Source organism: Chrysoperla carnea, chromosome 5, assembly GCF_905475395.1.
Source record: "Chrysoperla carnea chromosome 5, inChrCarn1.1, whole genome shotgun sequence".
In the NCBI taxonomy this organism is placed as follows: domain Eukaryota; kingdom Metazoa; phylum Arthropoda; class Insecta; order Neuroptera; family Chrysopidae; genus Chrysoperla; species Chrysoperla carnea.
The window spans coordinates 16,023,257-16,036,949 of record NC_058341.1 but is presented as its reverse complement, the minus strand read 5'-3'; the positions used below and the strand labels follow the sequence as shown (position 1 = coordinate 16,036,949).

The window sequence follows — 13,693 nt, the reverse complement described above, 5'->3', positions numbered from 1 at the left end:
GTATAAATATCGTATGTTAGCCTTATAGAGTAAACAAAAAGTTTTTCTTTGAAAATTGAATACTTATTTGATTTTGGTCCAAGGGGAGGGTGCCAAGAAATTAAGATCAAGAAGGAGAAAATTATTGAGGTTAATAATTTCATAAACTTAACAGTATCTTGCCATAAATTCATACTTATACAGGCAAAGGATCACACTCTACCACAAGATTTTCAAAGAATCGAAATAAAGACGTCAGGCATTATATCTACGCTATTCTTAATTAGAAATAAAATTGAATAGTGAATTTAATAATGAATGGGGTTTTAACTTCATTGAATAAATAATATAGTTAAGTAAATAATTCAGTTTTATTTCAGTTTTTGAAAACTATTTAAATTGATTTCTTTTTCCTTGACTGTGCATTGAACACTTTCGAAAATATATATAAACACGAGAAATACAATTTTGTATACTCAGATAAAAAAAAAACATTTAAAACAATTTTGTATTTAGGTACAGAATGTTCGAGGATATTTTAATAAAGCTTTCAGAAGTTTGTGTCTAGAAATGTAGGTTAAATAGCAACATAAAACGTAAAAATTATAAACCTTAGGGAGTAAAAAGTGAGGTCAAGTTCGAAAATGAGCATCATAGGTCATTTGGGTCTTGGGTCTGTAGGACCCATCTTATATAAACCGTTAGAGATAGAACAAAAGTTTAAATGTAAAAAATGTTCTTTTATAAAACAACTTTTGTTTGAAACATTTTTTCGTAAACATCACTGTTTTGTTTACCCACGAGGGCGCAAATTAGGCGCAAATTGTATAGTATGTATTATATGGGAATATCTAATATATAATTATTTTGAAGTACAAATTTCCCAATTTATCGTACCTCATCAGTTCTTTTAAATCAGTTTTTTTTCTAAGTTTGTGCAATTTTAGAAAAAGTTTATATTCTAGAACATTCTATATAAGAGCAAAGATATAGAATTTAATGTGCTACTCGTGCTTTCGTATCTTTACTTGGAAGAGTGCCTCGATCCTCTATAACAAAATGTAAACAAAGTGAATGTATACATAGAGCTTAGAAATGCTACCGTTTACAGTTTAATCATTTAAACGTTTTTCTATGTTTTTTTTTCTCTTCTAGTTTTTCTAGAACTAAAAAATAACAATCTGTGTGTTTGATTATATTCATAGTGACACGACATCGTTTACCAACGTCATAATTATTCTACGAAAGTATTCATTTCTCTTACTGACATGAAAAACCTTGGATTAATAAAGCGAACAAAAATGTATTTACATTAATATACTTTTTTATATACAAGGTATATCAAAAACATTTTCAATTTGAAAAAATTCTAGTGACAAAATTACACAGAAAAAATGATTTCCTTTGTTCAAGAAATTTTCTGGCGTTATGAAAATTTGTTCACACTTCAAGAAAATTTTTATAAACGAACCTTGTATAAACGAACCTTTACCTTTTGTATAAACGAACGATATATCAAAGTATATTGTTTTAGTCCCAAGTTTTTAACGCTTCGAAATATTGATGATACGAACAAAATTTTGTTGGATGTATTCAAAAAATTAGCCTAATTCATCAATTTTCTTTGTCCGCCCGTCTGTCAGTGAACCTAATAACTCGAAAATTAAAACATATCAAACAGAATAAGTCGATTAGGTCTTGGGTTTTTAGGACCCGTCCGTAGGACTCAGGGATAACATAATTGTTAACCCGCGACGGAGCAAATTAGGACAAAACTGACGGCCAAATGATAAATAATTCTGTTGGTTTTTTAAACTTTTCTAATTTAATAAAAATAAAATGCAAGCACTGGTATTTAACACTTTCTATACCGGGTATTTCAACAATTTACTCAGTCAATTGTTTGTTTTCATTTGTTTGTCTTCCATTTAGAATGCACGCATTTAGAATGTTCGCGAACATATTCTTAATTAAGAAAACATTTATTGCATCAAGAAATTCTTTTTTCGTTTGTGTTTTATCATGAACAACTTGAAGAATTCTTGCAACAGTTAATTTGAAAAGGCAGTATTTGTGGAAAATACAAATTTCATTTATGAGCCTGTTTCTATATCACTACAGCAAGTATATTAAAATTATGTTGAATTCATTGGACAATAAATGAATCTGTAAAAATTTATATGGCTGAATAAATTTGAACATTCTGTACTATATTTCGATACAAACACAAAATAAATGTTTCATAATAAATTAAATTTTCTGATAGGAACATATTTTTCATTCAGAAAAATATAACAATATTTATTTCTCTCAATAATATTTAATCAATGGAAAACTTTCACTTCATTTTCAATGGGAAAATGTTTTTCCAAATGTCAATTAATTTATAAACATTATTACATACGCTACAACATGTTTATAGTTGGAAACAACAGACCCATTAGAGAATACTAATATAATGAAAAATTAGATTTTTTTTTGTTCTTCTAGTTTTTTTTGCTGTTAAATGAAACAAAAATTTAGGGCATAAGCAATTTATTTTTGATGTGAAATGATAATTGTGTACAATTTTTTTGATGAGCCTTTGTTGTATGTTTTTGTAGTCAAATTGTCTCGTGGGAGAAAAAACTTAGTCTGCATTAGTATAGACAGTTTGAGGGTGTAATCTCTCACGTAGATTAGGTTTGATAAAAGTTTTCTTCAGGAATTTGTAACTAGGATTTAACAAAATAATGACAGCTATGTTAAAAGGTACTCCATTTTTAAGCTTCTGAGCTTCCTGGAGCTTCTCAATTTTTATAAATATTACAGAAAATTTGTTACGGAATTAATTCTACGTTAGAACAACAAGAGCAAAGAGTTGAAATAATAATAATCTGTTTTGCTATGGAAGCATGGAAATTTAAAACGTTTTAGGTCAGAAATAATAAAATTTATAAAAACATATACTTACAAATGTTGTAGCTCGGTTAAATTTCTAAAAACACCAGGAATTAATTGTGTTAAGCGGTTGTTTTGCAACGATAATATCCGCAATGGAATTTTTGGAAACGAATTAAAATTCAAATGTTGAATATGATTCTCATTTAAATAACTGCAAAGAAAAATGGTTTTAAAAATATCCGACTGAGGCTAAAATCACGATTTTAGGAATTTAATTGCAGTTTTTTCGATCACTGAATGATAAGTGCTAAGAGTTTAACCACAATTCTTAAATTTATAATACTTACAGAATATTAATACTTTGTAAAGGTTCCAAAATTTTACTATGAATACTCTGTAAATGATTATTCCTTAAATCCCTAAAAATAACCACTAAAATATAATTCATATTCACGAAAAAAAATTATATATATTAACTTACAGCTCACGTAAATTATGTAACTCGGCGAATACATCATTCGGTAGAAATTCTATCTGATTTCCATTTAATACTCTGAAAAAAAAGTAAATAAAACACAAAATTAGCATAAAGTTTTGGATACGAAATCGATATGAGATGTCTAAATTTCAAGGCCGGCAATAAGGTAAAAAATAAATCAACAAATAAAGTTATTCTTTCTACGACATTACCGATTTGTAAAAATATATAAGTTTACTACAGCCAAACTATTTGAAAAACAAGCATTTTTAATTCAAAGTAAAATAATTAGGCTTACAGTCCTTCTTTCTATAAAAAATTGATTTTTTTTCAAGTTTCATGTTGCCAAAATGTCATAATGATTTTATGCGATTTCAACTTGAAATGGAAATAAATTGAAATTGCTTCGCTGGCTGGACAAGTGTGATAAGTACACGGCAAGAAAAGCATGGCGTTTACTACAATGCTGATATTGTATAGAGACCCAAACCAGTATGACCCTTCGCCCATACCGCCATAACTATTCCTAATGTTACTATTCCCTGACAACAGTACACAGTATGGCGTTGACACTGATACTGACATAGTTGCATCCACAAAAAATTTCTTACCATGTAATAGAGAAATTTTCATTTGGAAAAGGCGACAATTCTAAAATTGCTATTGTTAAGATGGTGGGGGCAATTTGACAAAGTGATTATTTATTGACTTGTACAATTTTAGAGGTCAGAAATAGAGACAATAGCACTCTCAGAAATTTATTTGCCAAAATAGACCCCTTTTCGAAATATTGGGATAAGCCTACTAAGATAGCATTACGAGAATATAAAAATAAATTCTTCACATCTATCCAGAGAGAGGCCTTCTTACAAGGAATCGAAAAATATAATAATTGATAAAAAGATATACTTTTTCTTCCAACATTCTTATTAATAGTCAAATCTGTAGATTATGTTTTGATACGGCTTCAATTAGGAGCTGTAATTGCGCGAGGAGAGGTCACTTACTTAATTTTTGTATCCTCCCGCACAAAGAGACAAATTTTGGCTGCAAATAAGTTTGTAGGTAATTGAAAGCTAGTTTTTTACCATCAATCGTCTGGTGGAAAACTGCATTCACATAAGTAGGCACCGAATACAATTTTAAAATAAATTCTATATTAAGGAACATATCGAGTAGCCTTTACTTTAATTGTTTACAAATATGGAACAAATTTTCCAAATCAAAAAACATTTCCCGCATGACCTTTACATTTTCTTGTGTTAAAGTAAATATAACAATTTAACTGCAGTATACAATAGTTTGCGCTATTGATAAAGGTTTTTTTACATATATATAAAAGGTTTCGAGACATGTGATCGAGTTGTAATGATATGTCAAGCGATACAACCAAGCCTCTTATATTGTTGGCGAAAAAAGGGAGAATAAGAAACAAAATAAATAAAAATAAGAGATATCGTATATGTGATACAAACTTATATCGTTTTGTTAAAAAAAAAAGGATATTTCCCAGATATATTTATTTAATATCACTAGAAATAAACAATAAAATATCTATATTATACTTTATGTATTCAACCAAACGTAAATACGTGTAGCAACAATTTTATATCCGTAGGTGAAAAGCATCCTATCATTTTCTTTTATGATAAGATATAATAAGTAAAGGGAAGGTGGTCAATATCGATTATCTTTGTGACTTACGACTATAAGTTTCATTCAAATTGGAAGGAAAAATTATTTTTGATTTATAGTTTTTGATGCATGAGCTACATGGAGTTCAAATCCGAAATCGGGAACATTTTGACATTCGTATCTTGAAAACCATAATTTGTACGTCATTATAAACCCATTTTTCGTTATTTTCGGGTCAAAATTAGCTTAGAAAATGATTTCCATTCAAATTGGAGGGAGAAAATATTTTTTCGAATTTTACCCCTTACCTAAGAAAATCGCAAAAATTCAAAAAAATTAAATTGAAACCAAATGTAACAAAAGCTTGGTTTTAGACTAATTTGAGCCCAACGAAAACGATCCCGTTAGTTAAAATACGTTGCGATTTATGGTTTTCGAGATATGAGCTTCACAGTGCTCGATTCCGAAATCGGGAAAATAATCAAGGTCATATCTTGAAATACATAAGTTGTACGTCGTTATAAACCCATTTTTCGTTATTTTCAGGTTAAAATTAGCTTAGAAAATGATTTCCATTCAAATTGGAGGGAGAAAATATTTTTCGATCTTTTCGAATTTTACTAAGGGGTACCCTTAAGAAAATCGCAAAAATTCAAAAAAATTAAATTGAAACCAAATGTAACAAAAACTTGGTTTTAGACTAATTTGAACCCAGCGAAAACGATCCCGTTAGTTAAAATACGTTCCGATTTATGGTTTTCGAGATATGAGCTTCACAGTGCTCGATTCCGAAATCGGGAAAATTATCAAGGTTATATCTTGAAAACTATAAGTTGTACGTCGTTATAAACCCATTTTTTGTTATTTTGGGGTCAAAATTAGCTTAGAAAATGATTTCCATTCAAATTGGAGGGAGAAAATATTTTTCGATTTTTTCGAATTTTACTAAGGGGTACCCCTTAAGAAAATCGCAAAAATTCGAAAAAATTAAATTGAAACCAAATGTAACAATAACTTGGTTTTAGACTAATTTGAAACCAGCGAAAACGATCCCTTTAGTTAAAATACGTTGCGATTTTTGGTTTTCGAGATATGAGCTTCACAGTGCTCGATTCCGAAATCTGGAAAATTATCAAGGTCATATCTTGAAAACCATAAGTTGTTCGTCGTTATAAACCCATTTTTTGTTATTTTTGGGTCAAAATTAGCTTAGAAAATGATTTCCATCCAAATTGGAGGGAGAAAATATTTTTCGAATTTTACTAAGGGGTACCCCTTAAGAAAATCACAAAAATTCAAAAAAATTAAATTGAAACCAAATGTAACAAAAACTTGGTTTTAGACTCATTTGAATGCAGCGAAAACGATGCCGTCGGTTAAAATACGATAAGCTTTATGGTTTTCGAGTAATTCAGAGAGCTTGGAAATCAGAGAAATTGGCATGATTAGAAAAAATACAGATTCAATTGGGACCATCCTCCATTTCGTCGCTTAAAACATATCTAAACCCAATTTGGTCACTATATTTTTTGAACATTTAACGATGAATCTGATGAACCTCTAAGGGCACAGTAAAATCAGATAAATCTACCTGTACACTTAACAAACGCAATAACATTTTCCAAGTTTTATACGATATGAGAATTTCATTTTGTATTATCTGCTCTTTGTTCTCTCTATACTCAGTATCTTAAAATTTAATTTAAAAATGCAGTCAGTTTATTAAAACAAAAACTTCGCTAATCTAATTGAAGATTAAAAAGTATAAAAGTACATAAAAGTCAATAATAAAAAATTGAATTAAAACTTACAAAATTTCTAGTTGATTATCTGGTGAAAACATGTTACTTGGTAATGTAATCAATTCATTTTGATCCAAATATCTGAAAATTGACAAAAATTTATTGAAAAATTTGTTTAGTGAAATAAAATAAAGTTAGTGTAATGGAAGGCATTCGAATCAATAAATTTAAAAGCTTCCTCTACTTTCTCGAGAAATAGCACAGAGTTGGGCAAAGCACGAGAGTGCGGATGTGATACTTATGATGTCTTTCCTGTCCTTGTTTCGCCAGTTCGACTTCACTTAAAAATCGATTTATTGTAATCCAGCCAACGACAACACAAAGCACAAAGATGAATACAGGCGAACTTCATCTCGAGATTCTCGAAGGGCCTTTAATCGGCGTCTTTGGTGCCATTTTGTAAGTTGGGCAAAGCACGAGAGTGTGGATGTGATACTTATGATGTGTCGCTGAGCTTACTTTTATAGCCGAGCCAACGACAACACAAAGCACCCAGGCAAATACAGGAGAGCTTCATCTCGAAATTCTCGAAGGGCCTTTAATTGGCGTCTTTGTAATTGATATTTTTAGGATGTGGCTGACGTAACGTTTGTTCTAGGTGGCTGATCCATTTAGAATTAATTAAACCATTAATTTTTGTTTAAATTTAATAACCTTTTTGAGATGATAAAATAATGTAATAAAAAAAAAATTACTTATAAATAAACTAATTCGATAATGATGGATGAGATTACACTTCGGTGTATTTACTTAAATATGTATTTAATCATCTTTGGAAAGTACGTAGAAATACGTATAATCAATCAAATTCAACTTTTAATACCAGTTATCTAGTACACTTGTACCGGGAGCAAAAAAAAACCCTACTCTCAAGAAAAATGTCTTAATAAATGTTTTTATATACCATGTTTATATGGAATATATCAGGGTATACTAAGTTTAGTCCCAAGTTTGTAACGCTAAGAAATATTGATGCTACGAACAAATTTTTGGTATAGGTAGGTGTTCACAAAATCATCCAAAGAGTCGGTCGGCTGTCTGACTGTCTGTCGTCTAACTATAAATAACAAAAAGAAATTTTTATAGCCTGCTTATGACGTAAAAAATTAGGTCGAGTTTGTAAATGAGCAACATAGCCTATATAGATCGATTGGGTCTTGGATCTTTAAGACCCATCTTGTAAACTGTTAGAGATATAACAAAAGTTGGAATGTAAAAAATGTTTCTTAAAAAAAATAAACAATTTTTTCGTAAACATCATTGCCTACCCGCGAGGGCGTAAATTAGGATAAAACTTTGGTGTCCATCTCTACCAAAACTATAATGGATAAGCAGTTGAAAATTTGCAATTAGCTTTAACTAGTGGTCTTGTGAAACATTCTCGAAAAACAAAAAATTCTAGAAATAACTTACGAAAATTTTCGAAAACCTAATAAATGGCGGCCGAAAGGCAGCCATAATTGTGTTAATTTTTCTAATTTATAAAAAATAATGCAAGCACTGATATTCAACCTTTTCTATACATGGTATTTCAACAATTAACTCAGTCAAGTGTTTGTTTTCACTTGTAAGTTTTAATTTATTTTTTTAGTGAATAGAGGAATCATAAAACGCATAAGCGTGCCTAAAAGGTATCTAAATGGTGTGATTGAAAACATGACAGGTAAAAAACCAAAACGAAATAAAACTCGAGAAGTTAGGAGTTTTGTATCTGAAAATTGTTGTTTATTTTAGGAAATTTCTCGAAAACGACATCTTACAGCTTTTATATTTGATCTGTGCATTTCGAATACCTATACATTGCGTATAGGTATTCGATCTTTGCAAATTGTAAAGATGGAATCAGTAGAAAATCTTTTACTATTTATTTCATACTTGAAAAGAAAGAGTTTCCTAGAAATTTCTCGCTTTAATTTATTTTAAATAAAATATAATATTTATATAAAACAATTCTATAAAAAGATCTTCTCTATAGATCCTACAAGCCACATTCGAGTGACATATTATTTGATTTGCCATCAAAGAATATATTACTAGAACAGTAAAACATACTATAAAAAACATAATAATTTCATCAACAAATGCAAGTACTATAGCAGAAAAAATATGCATTTTTGAAAAAATAAATTGTCAAAGTAAAATTGGTTTTTGAGGTAGAATTAGATTAAAGTGATGCAAAAATAATGAATATATCAAAATTATTAGATTTTACAGAATGTTATTAAAATATACGTTAGTTGATCATTTTCTATGAAGCCTGTATGAATAAATAAATAAATTATTAGTTAGTATGTGTTTAGCTTCTACACCAAGGGTTACGTACGACCTATAAAGCTTATTACATGTAAAGGGTGTGTTTTTTAGAAGTTCACATTTTTGAGTTGCTAACACTATTTTTTTGATAATCGATTTGACAGCAGATAGTTGATTTGTGTTTAGTTTGGTTTGTTATTTCATAATGAATTAACTCAGGCCAGAGTAACGAGTGTAAAAAACGCAGGAAAGTTCGTCCACGTGACCGAAATCAAATTCAAACATTAATGGCACCAAAAACCGACATCTAGGTTACCTAGGAAACTAAAATATATAAAACGAAAGGAATATATTTCCTACCGGGTGTCCCACTACACCTCTCGATTCTCATTTTAAGCTATGAATCTCTAAAACACTCATTATGTAGGAGAAAGCTCTATAGATAAGTCAGAAAATTGTATTTTGCAATAATTAACGCGAGATACGCGCTTGTAAAGCAACCGAATTCCTGCCTGTAATTTCAATAGGAAAAGAAATATTCAAAATCCATCCTTCAAATCAATTTTCCTTGACGATACCAGTTTTATACGATAAAATATAAATTAAATTCGAATTAAAATTCACCTGTGGACGGTATAATCTTAGAATCAATATACACCTGTGTAACTATGGTTTATTTTAATTGCACCGGTAAATAATATACTTACAGCGTTTGTAAACCGCTTACATAATGAAACGCTCCAGGGTAGATGTTTTCTATAGAACAATGCCGTAATACACTGTAAATAAAATAAAAAAATATTTATTTAAAGAAAATAAAAAATACAAAAAATAATTAAACCTTAAAACAATAGAGGAAATCTTGTACACAAATATAGGTATTACGAGCAGAATTAGATGTAATATGTTATATTAGACCATGCATGTTTGTATATGGTGTACTGTTTGAATGAAAAGTTTTGAACCAATCAAAAAATTTCCATTGTGGCTTTATAGTTTTCAGTCTAGACTGTATTGGGAACATCATTTTTCCATACGACAACCGTTATCTTAAAATTGGACTACGATAACAGACTTAAACTGTATTTCAGCAAGCATTGGATAAAAAGATTAATATCAAGAAACTATAGAAATTTATGACAATACTGTTCAAACGTATGAATGATTTGTCTAATAAATATTATCTTTCAATCGTCTAGTAATTCTATTGGTGTTTTCTTTAAAATTTATAGTGATTTTACCAATACCGACTGCCGGTATTTAATCCAGACCAGAAGTTTATTTATAGTATTGTCTAGAAGAAAAACTTAAGAAGCTATTTCAAGCATCAAATGTGTAAAAGCTACAAGCCGTGAATAAAATAACAAGCAATTTGCTAATAACGAAAGGGTTGAAAAATACATGGTTCAAGTCCCGCCTCTTTGGAATCCTCCTCTCTCTCCATCTAGCCAGCTAAAACCTTTACTATGATCCCCCTCCCTCGGATGGAACGTAGTTTTTCTATCAAGTCAAAAAATAATTTTTTATTTTCTGTAACACTTGCATTACGGTATTGTAAGAACAGGGCGTTCATAAAATATAAAAGACTTGAATTTATTACCACCATCTCCTGGCGTAGCTCAGTGTATCTTTTGAACTAATTTCTTACTTCTCTTGACCGAGCCCCGTAATTTATAGATGCTCCCTTACCAAACGTACCTATCAACTGCACAAAACGGTAAAGAGAATGGAATTTTTTCTTCATTATTTATGGACTCCCTATTATATTTCTTATATTCGTGAACGGTCAAATTAGTGGAGGCGTAATTCCATACTTTGAACAAAGTTTATTTGCCACCAATTTCTATGTACCCAATGCTTCCACCATATTTTTATTCGTTTTTTGCTCGAATTGAGCAAATATCATTTTTGAAGTAAAATGAATGAGTTTAAGATAAGTATGATATTCATTTAATATATGGCTAATCATTGGAGCTACAACCGCTTACATGTAAGGTACAGAATTTATTTCATTTATTTTTGAGTAAAAATGTACATTATTCGAAAAACATATTGTACAGTAATCTACTAACGGGAATAAAATAAATGAATTTTTACTTCTACAATTATATTTTATGTCAAATAAGCAAGTTGCGCCATCAACAGAACGACCAAGCTTGCTCCAACAAGCATAGAAAACGTGATAAATTATCAAGATTACATATTTCTCTTTTTATGTTTTTGAAATGAAATAAATGTTCAGATCAACGTGTATTTTAACGTAACCGAATTATAACGAAATTTGTTATTTCATATATATTACAAAAGGATTCCGTTTTATGGTTCAAAATTTGACCAGATTTAACACCCAAATTTAATTTTGTTTAAACTCATAGCGTATGATGTTCTTAAAATTTCGGGAAAATGAGCATTTTCGTCGAAAATGCGTTAACGGTTCTAAACTACTTCAGTAAAATATGTCAGTCGCTATTAAATCCTTAAAGACAGCACAAATCGATCCAGGATTTTTTGAGCTTGTATAAAAGTTTATTTATCACCCTTTTTCAAGATTTAGAAGCTTTCTGATTGGTGGATGTATCTCTTTTAAGGGGCTGGATATTTTGACAATAAAAATAGTTCAAGTAATGATGCATGTAATGCATTTCTTTTAATTGTAGCATTATCAGGGAAGGTTTACTACGATCACTTCTTCAACTTTCTGTGATTTATAATTTTTATCTGTCCGATGATCTTTCATCTGCTCGTCTTACCATGCACATGATAACTCAAAAACTATATGGAACATTGAACTTTTAATAACTTTTAAATTTAACTTAATTCCATTTTTATTTGAGCTCTACGAATCCCTTTCTAAATTCTATCACACTTGACAAATAATTTTTCATACTTACAGATTTTTAGCACTGCGCACAGTTGACATCAAGGACGGTGTTACCATTCTAAATATATTTCCTGTTAAATCCCTACAAAAATTCACATAACATTAAGACATATTTAACGATTCTGGACTTATTACTCACAGCAAATCAATATTGGAATCTGGAGATAGATCCAAAGGGATTGATGTTAAACCTAAATTTTGGCATAAAATATCCGAGGCTTTACATGAACAAACTTGCCCTGTATAATTCCATTCTGAAATAAAAAATTTCTTTATAGTACCTACGCAAAGTCGTGTATTTTATCACCATAGACATAATAATCTTACCACATTTACGTTGAACATCATTTTCAGCTCCAGGACGTTTTCGATAATAATGATCCCAAAATTGATCCAAGTATCTGTCCCCTATAAATTCAAAATTTAAAAAAAAAGTTATGTTGAAAATGTACAGAGATATTCCAAAATTTGTTAACATTATGTGTGCTCCCACATCGTACTTAGAGATTATGCGTTCTGGAAGATAATCGTTTTTTCTCGAACTTCAGATAAATGGAAATTTTGTGATCTAAATTGATTTTAAAAAAATTAAAAATATGCAACTTGCAATAATTTAAATTGCTTTTTATAATTGCAATTCAAATTAACCGTTAATATACTAAATTCACAATTCAGTAAATAGTGATGAAAATGAATTCAAACTTGTTACACGGGAGTTTTTGGGGTCATAAATATCGTTTCAAAATTGATCTTCGAGGTACTTGATGCCCAGGGTAAACGGTATCTTTGTTGTTTCCTGCAGTCTACGCAAAATTCGTTATATAATAGGTCCAAACTCGTAACTCGGGAATTTTTAGGGTCGCTAGGGACCTTGTGCCTAGAGCATCAGCTCCCTGGTGTCCGATTCTGTCGCGATATTCGTTTTCAGCAATTCAAATCCGACTTACTGTAAAAACCATTTCATGCAAATAGAGATATATACAAGAGTATAGCTTTATGAATTCAAAATTGTGGAATAGAATAATTTTAAAAACAAAATCAAGGTCATATGACGTCAAACCTCAAGTTTATGGTCGTGAAAGATATAAGATAATTTATAATTAATATTTTCGATGTTAATTTAATATTTCGAGCACCATCATTAATCTTTTACAGCAGTGCTTTAAAATTTGTAAACATATTCGAATATTCGAACTCCTCTATTTAACATTTTGTGTTATTGCTTGTATAATGTCAAACATTTTATGAAAGCTCTACTGCTGCGTCAGTAATTATTTCGCATAACGTTTACTTCTCTACTTCATCATTAAGACAGGTAGGCGGATGCAAGGATTTATTTACAATAATATAATCACTTACATGGACAATTATAATCCTGTTATAACTATTGCATAACTTTAATTAAACTATATATATACCTACAGTGTATTAATTTCAAAAGTATCCACCTTTAATAACTCTTGATCTGATGTGATTTTTGTTCTGAGTGAAAACACGTCGATTTAGATATCGTTGAGAAAGTTCAAGAATAATACAAAGAGTAGTTTAAGTTTCATCCCTTGACCCCTAGCCACCTCAACTTTGAAATTTCAAATAGCACCCCCTACCTTGTTATACATCATTTGAAAAAACATAAAATTCTCTATTCAAACATGATTAAAAAAATAAAATCGATCGATTCGTTCTTGAGGAAGACTACACAAAAGATGATAGGTATCCAGCGTTAATAACTCTTGATCTAATTTGATTATTATTTTGAGTGAAAACACGTCGATTTAGATA

General features: G+C 29.9%; 1 protein-coding gene across 1 annotated transcript in view; it reads right to left on the bottom strand.

Annotated features, from left to right (window-relative positions):
- LOC123300561 (relaxin receptor 2) overlaps window positions 1–13,693 on the bottom strand; it is a 70,802-nt gene that overhangs the window by 24,528 nt on the left and 32,581 nt on the right. The window contains exons 3-10 of the mRNA XM_044883147.1: window positions 12,239–12,319; window positions 12,051–12,165; window positions 11,922–11,993; window positions 9,738–9,809; window positions 6,787–6,858; window positions 3,344–3,415; window positions 3,210–3,281; window positions 2,933–3,073 (exon numbers count right to left, since the gene is read on the bottom strand). Coding sequence (XP_044739082.1) covers window positions 2,933–3,073; window positions 3,210–3,281; window positions 3,344–3,415; window positions 6,787–6,858; window positions 9,738–9,809; window positions 11,922–11,993; window positions 12,051–12,165; window positions 12,239–12,319 — 697 coding nt within the window. The remainder of the gene's footprint in view (window positions 1–2,932; window positions 3,074–3,209; window positions 3,282–3,343; window positions 3,416–6,786; window positions 6,859–9,737; window positions 9,810–11,921; window positions 11,994–12,050; window positions 12,166–12,238; window positions 12,320–13,693) is intronic.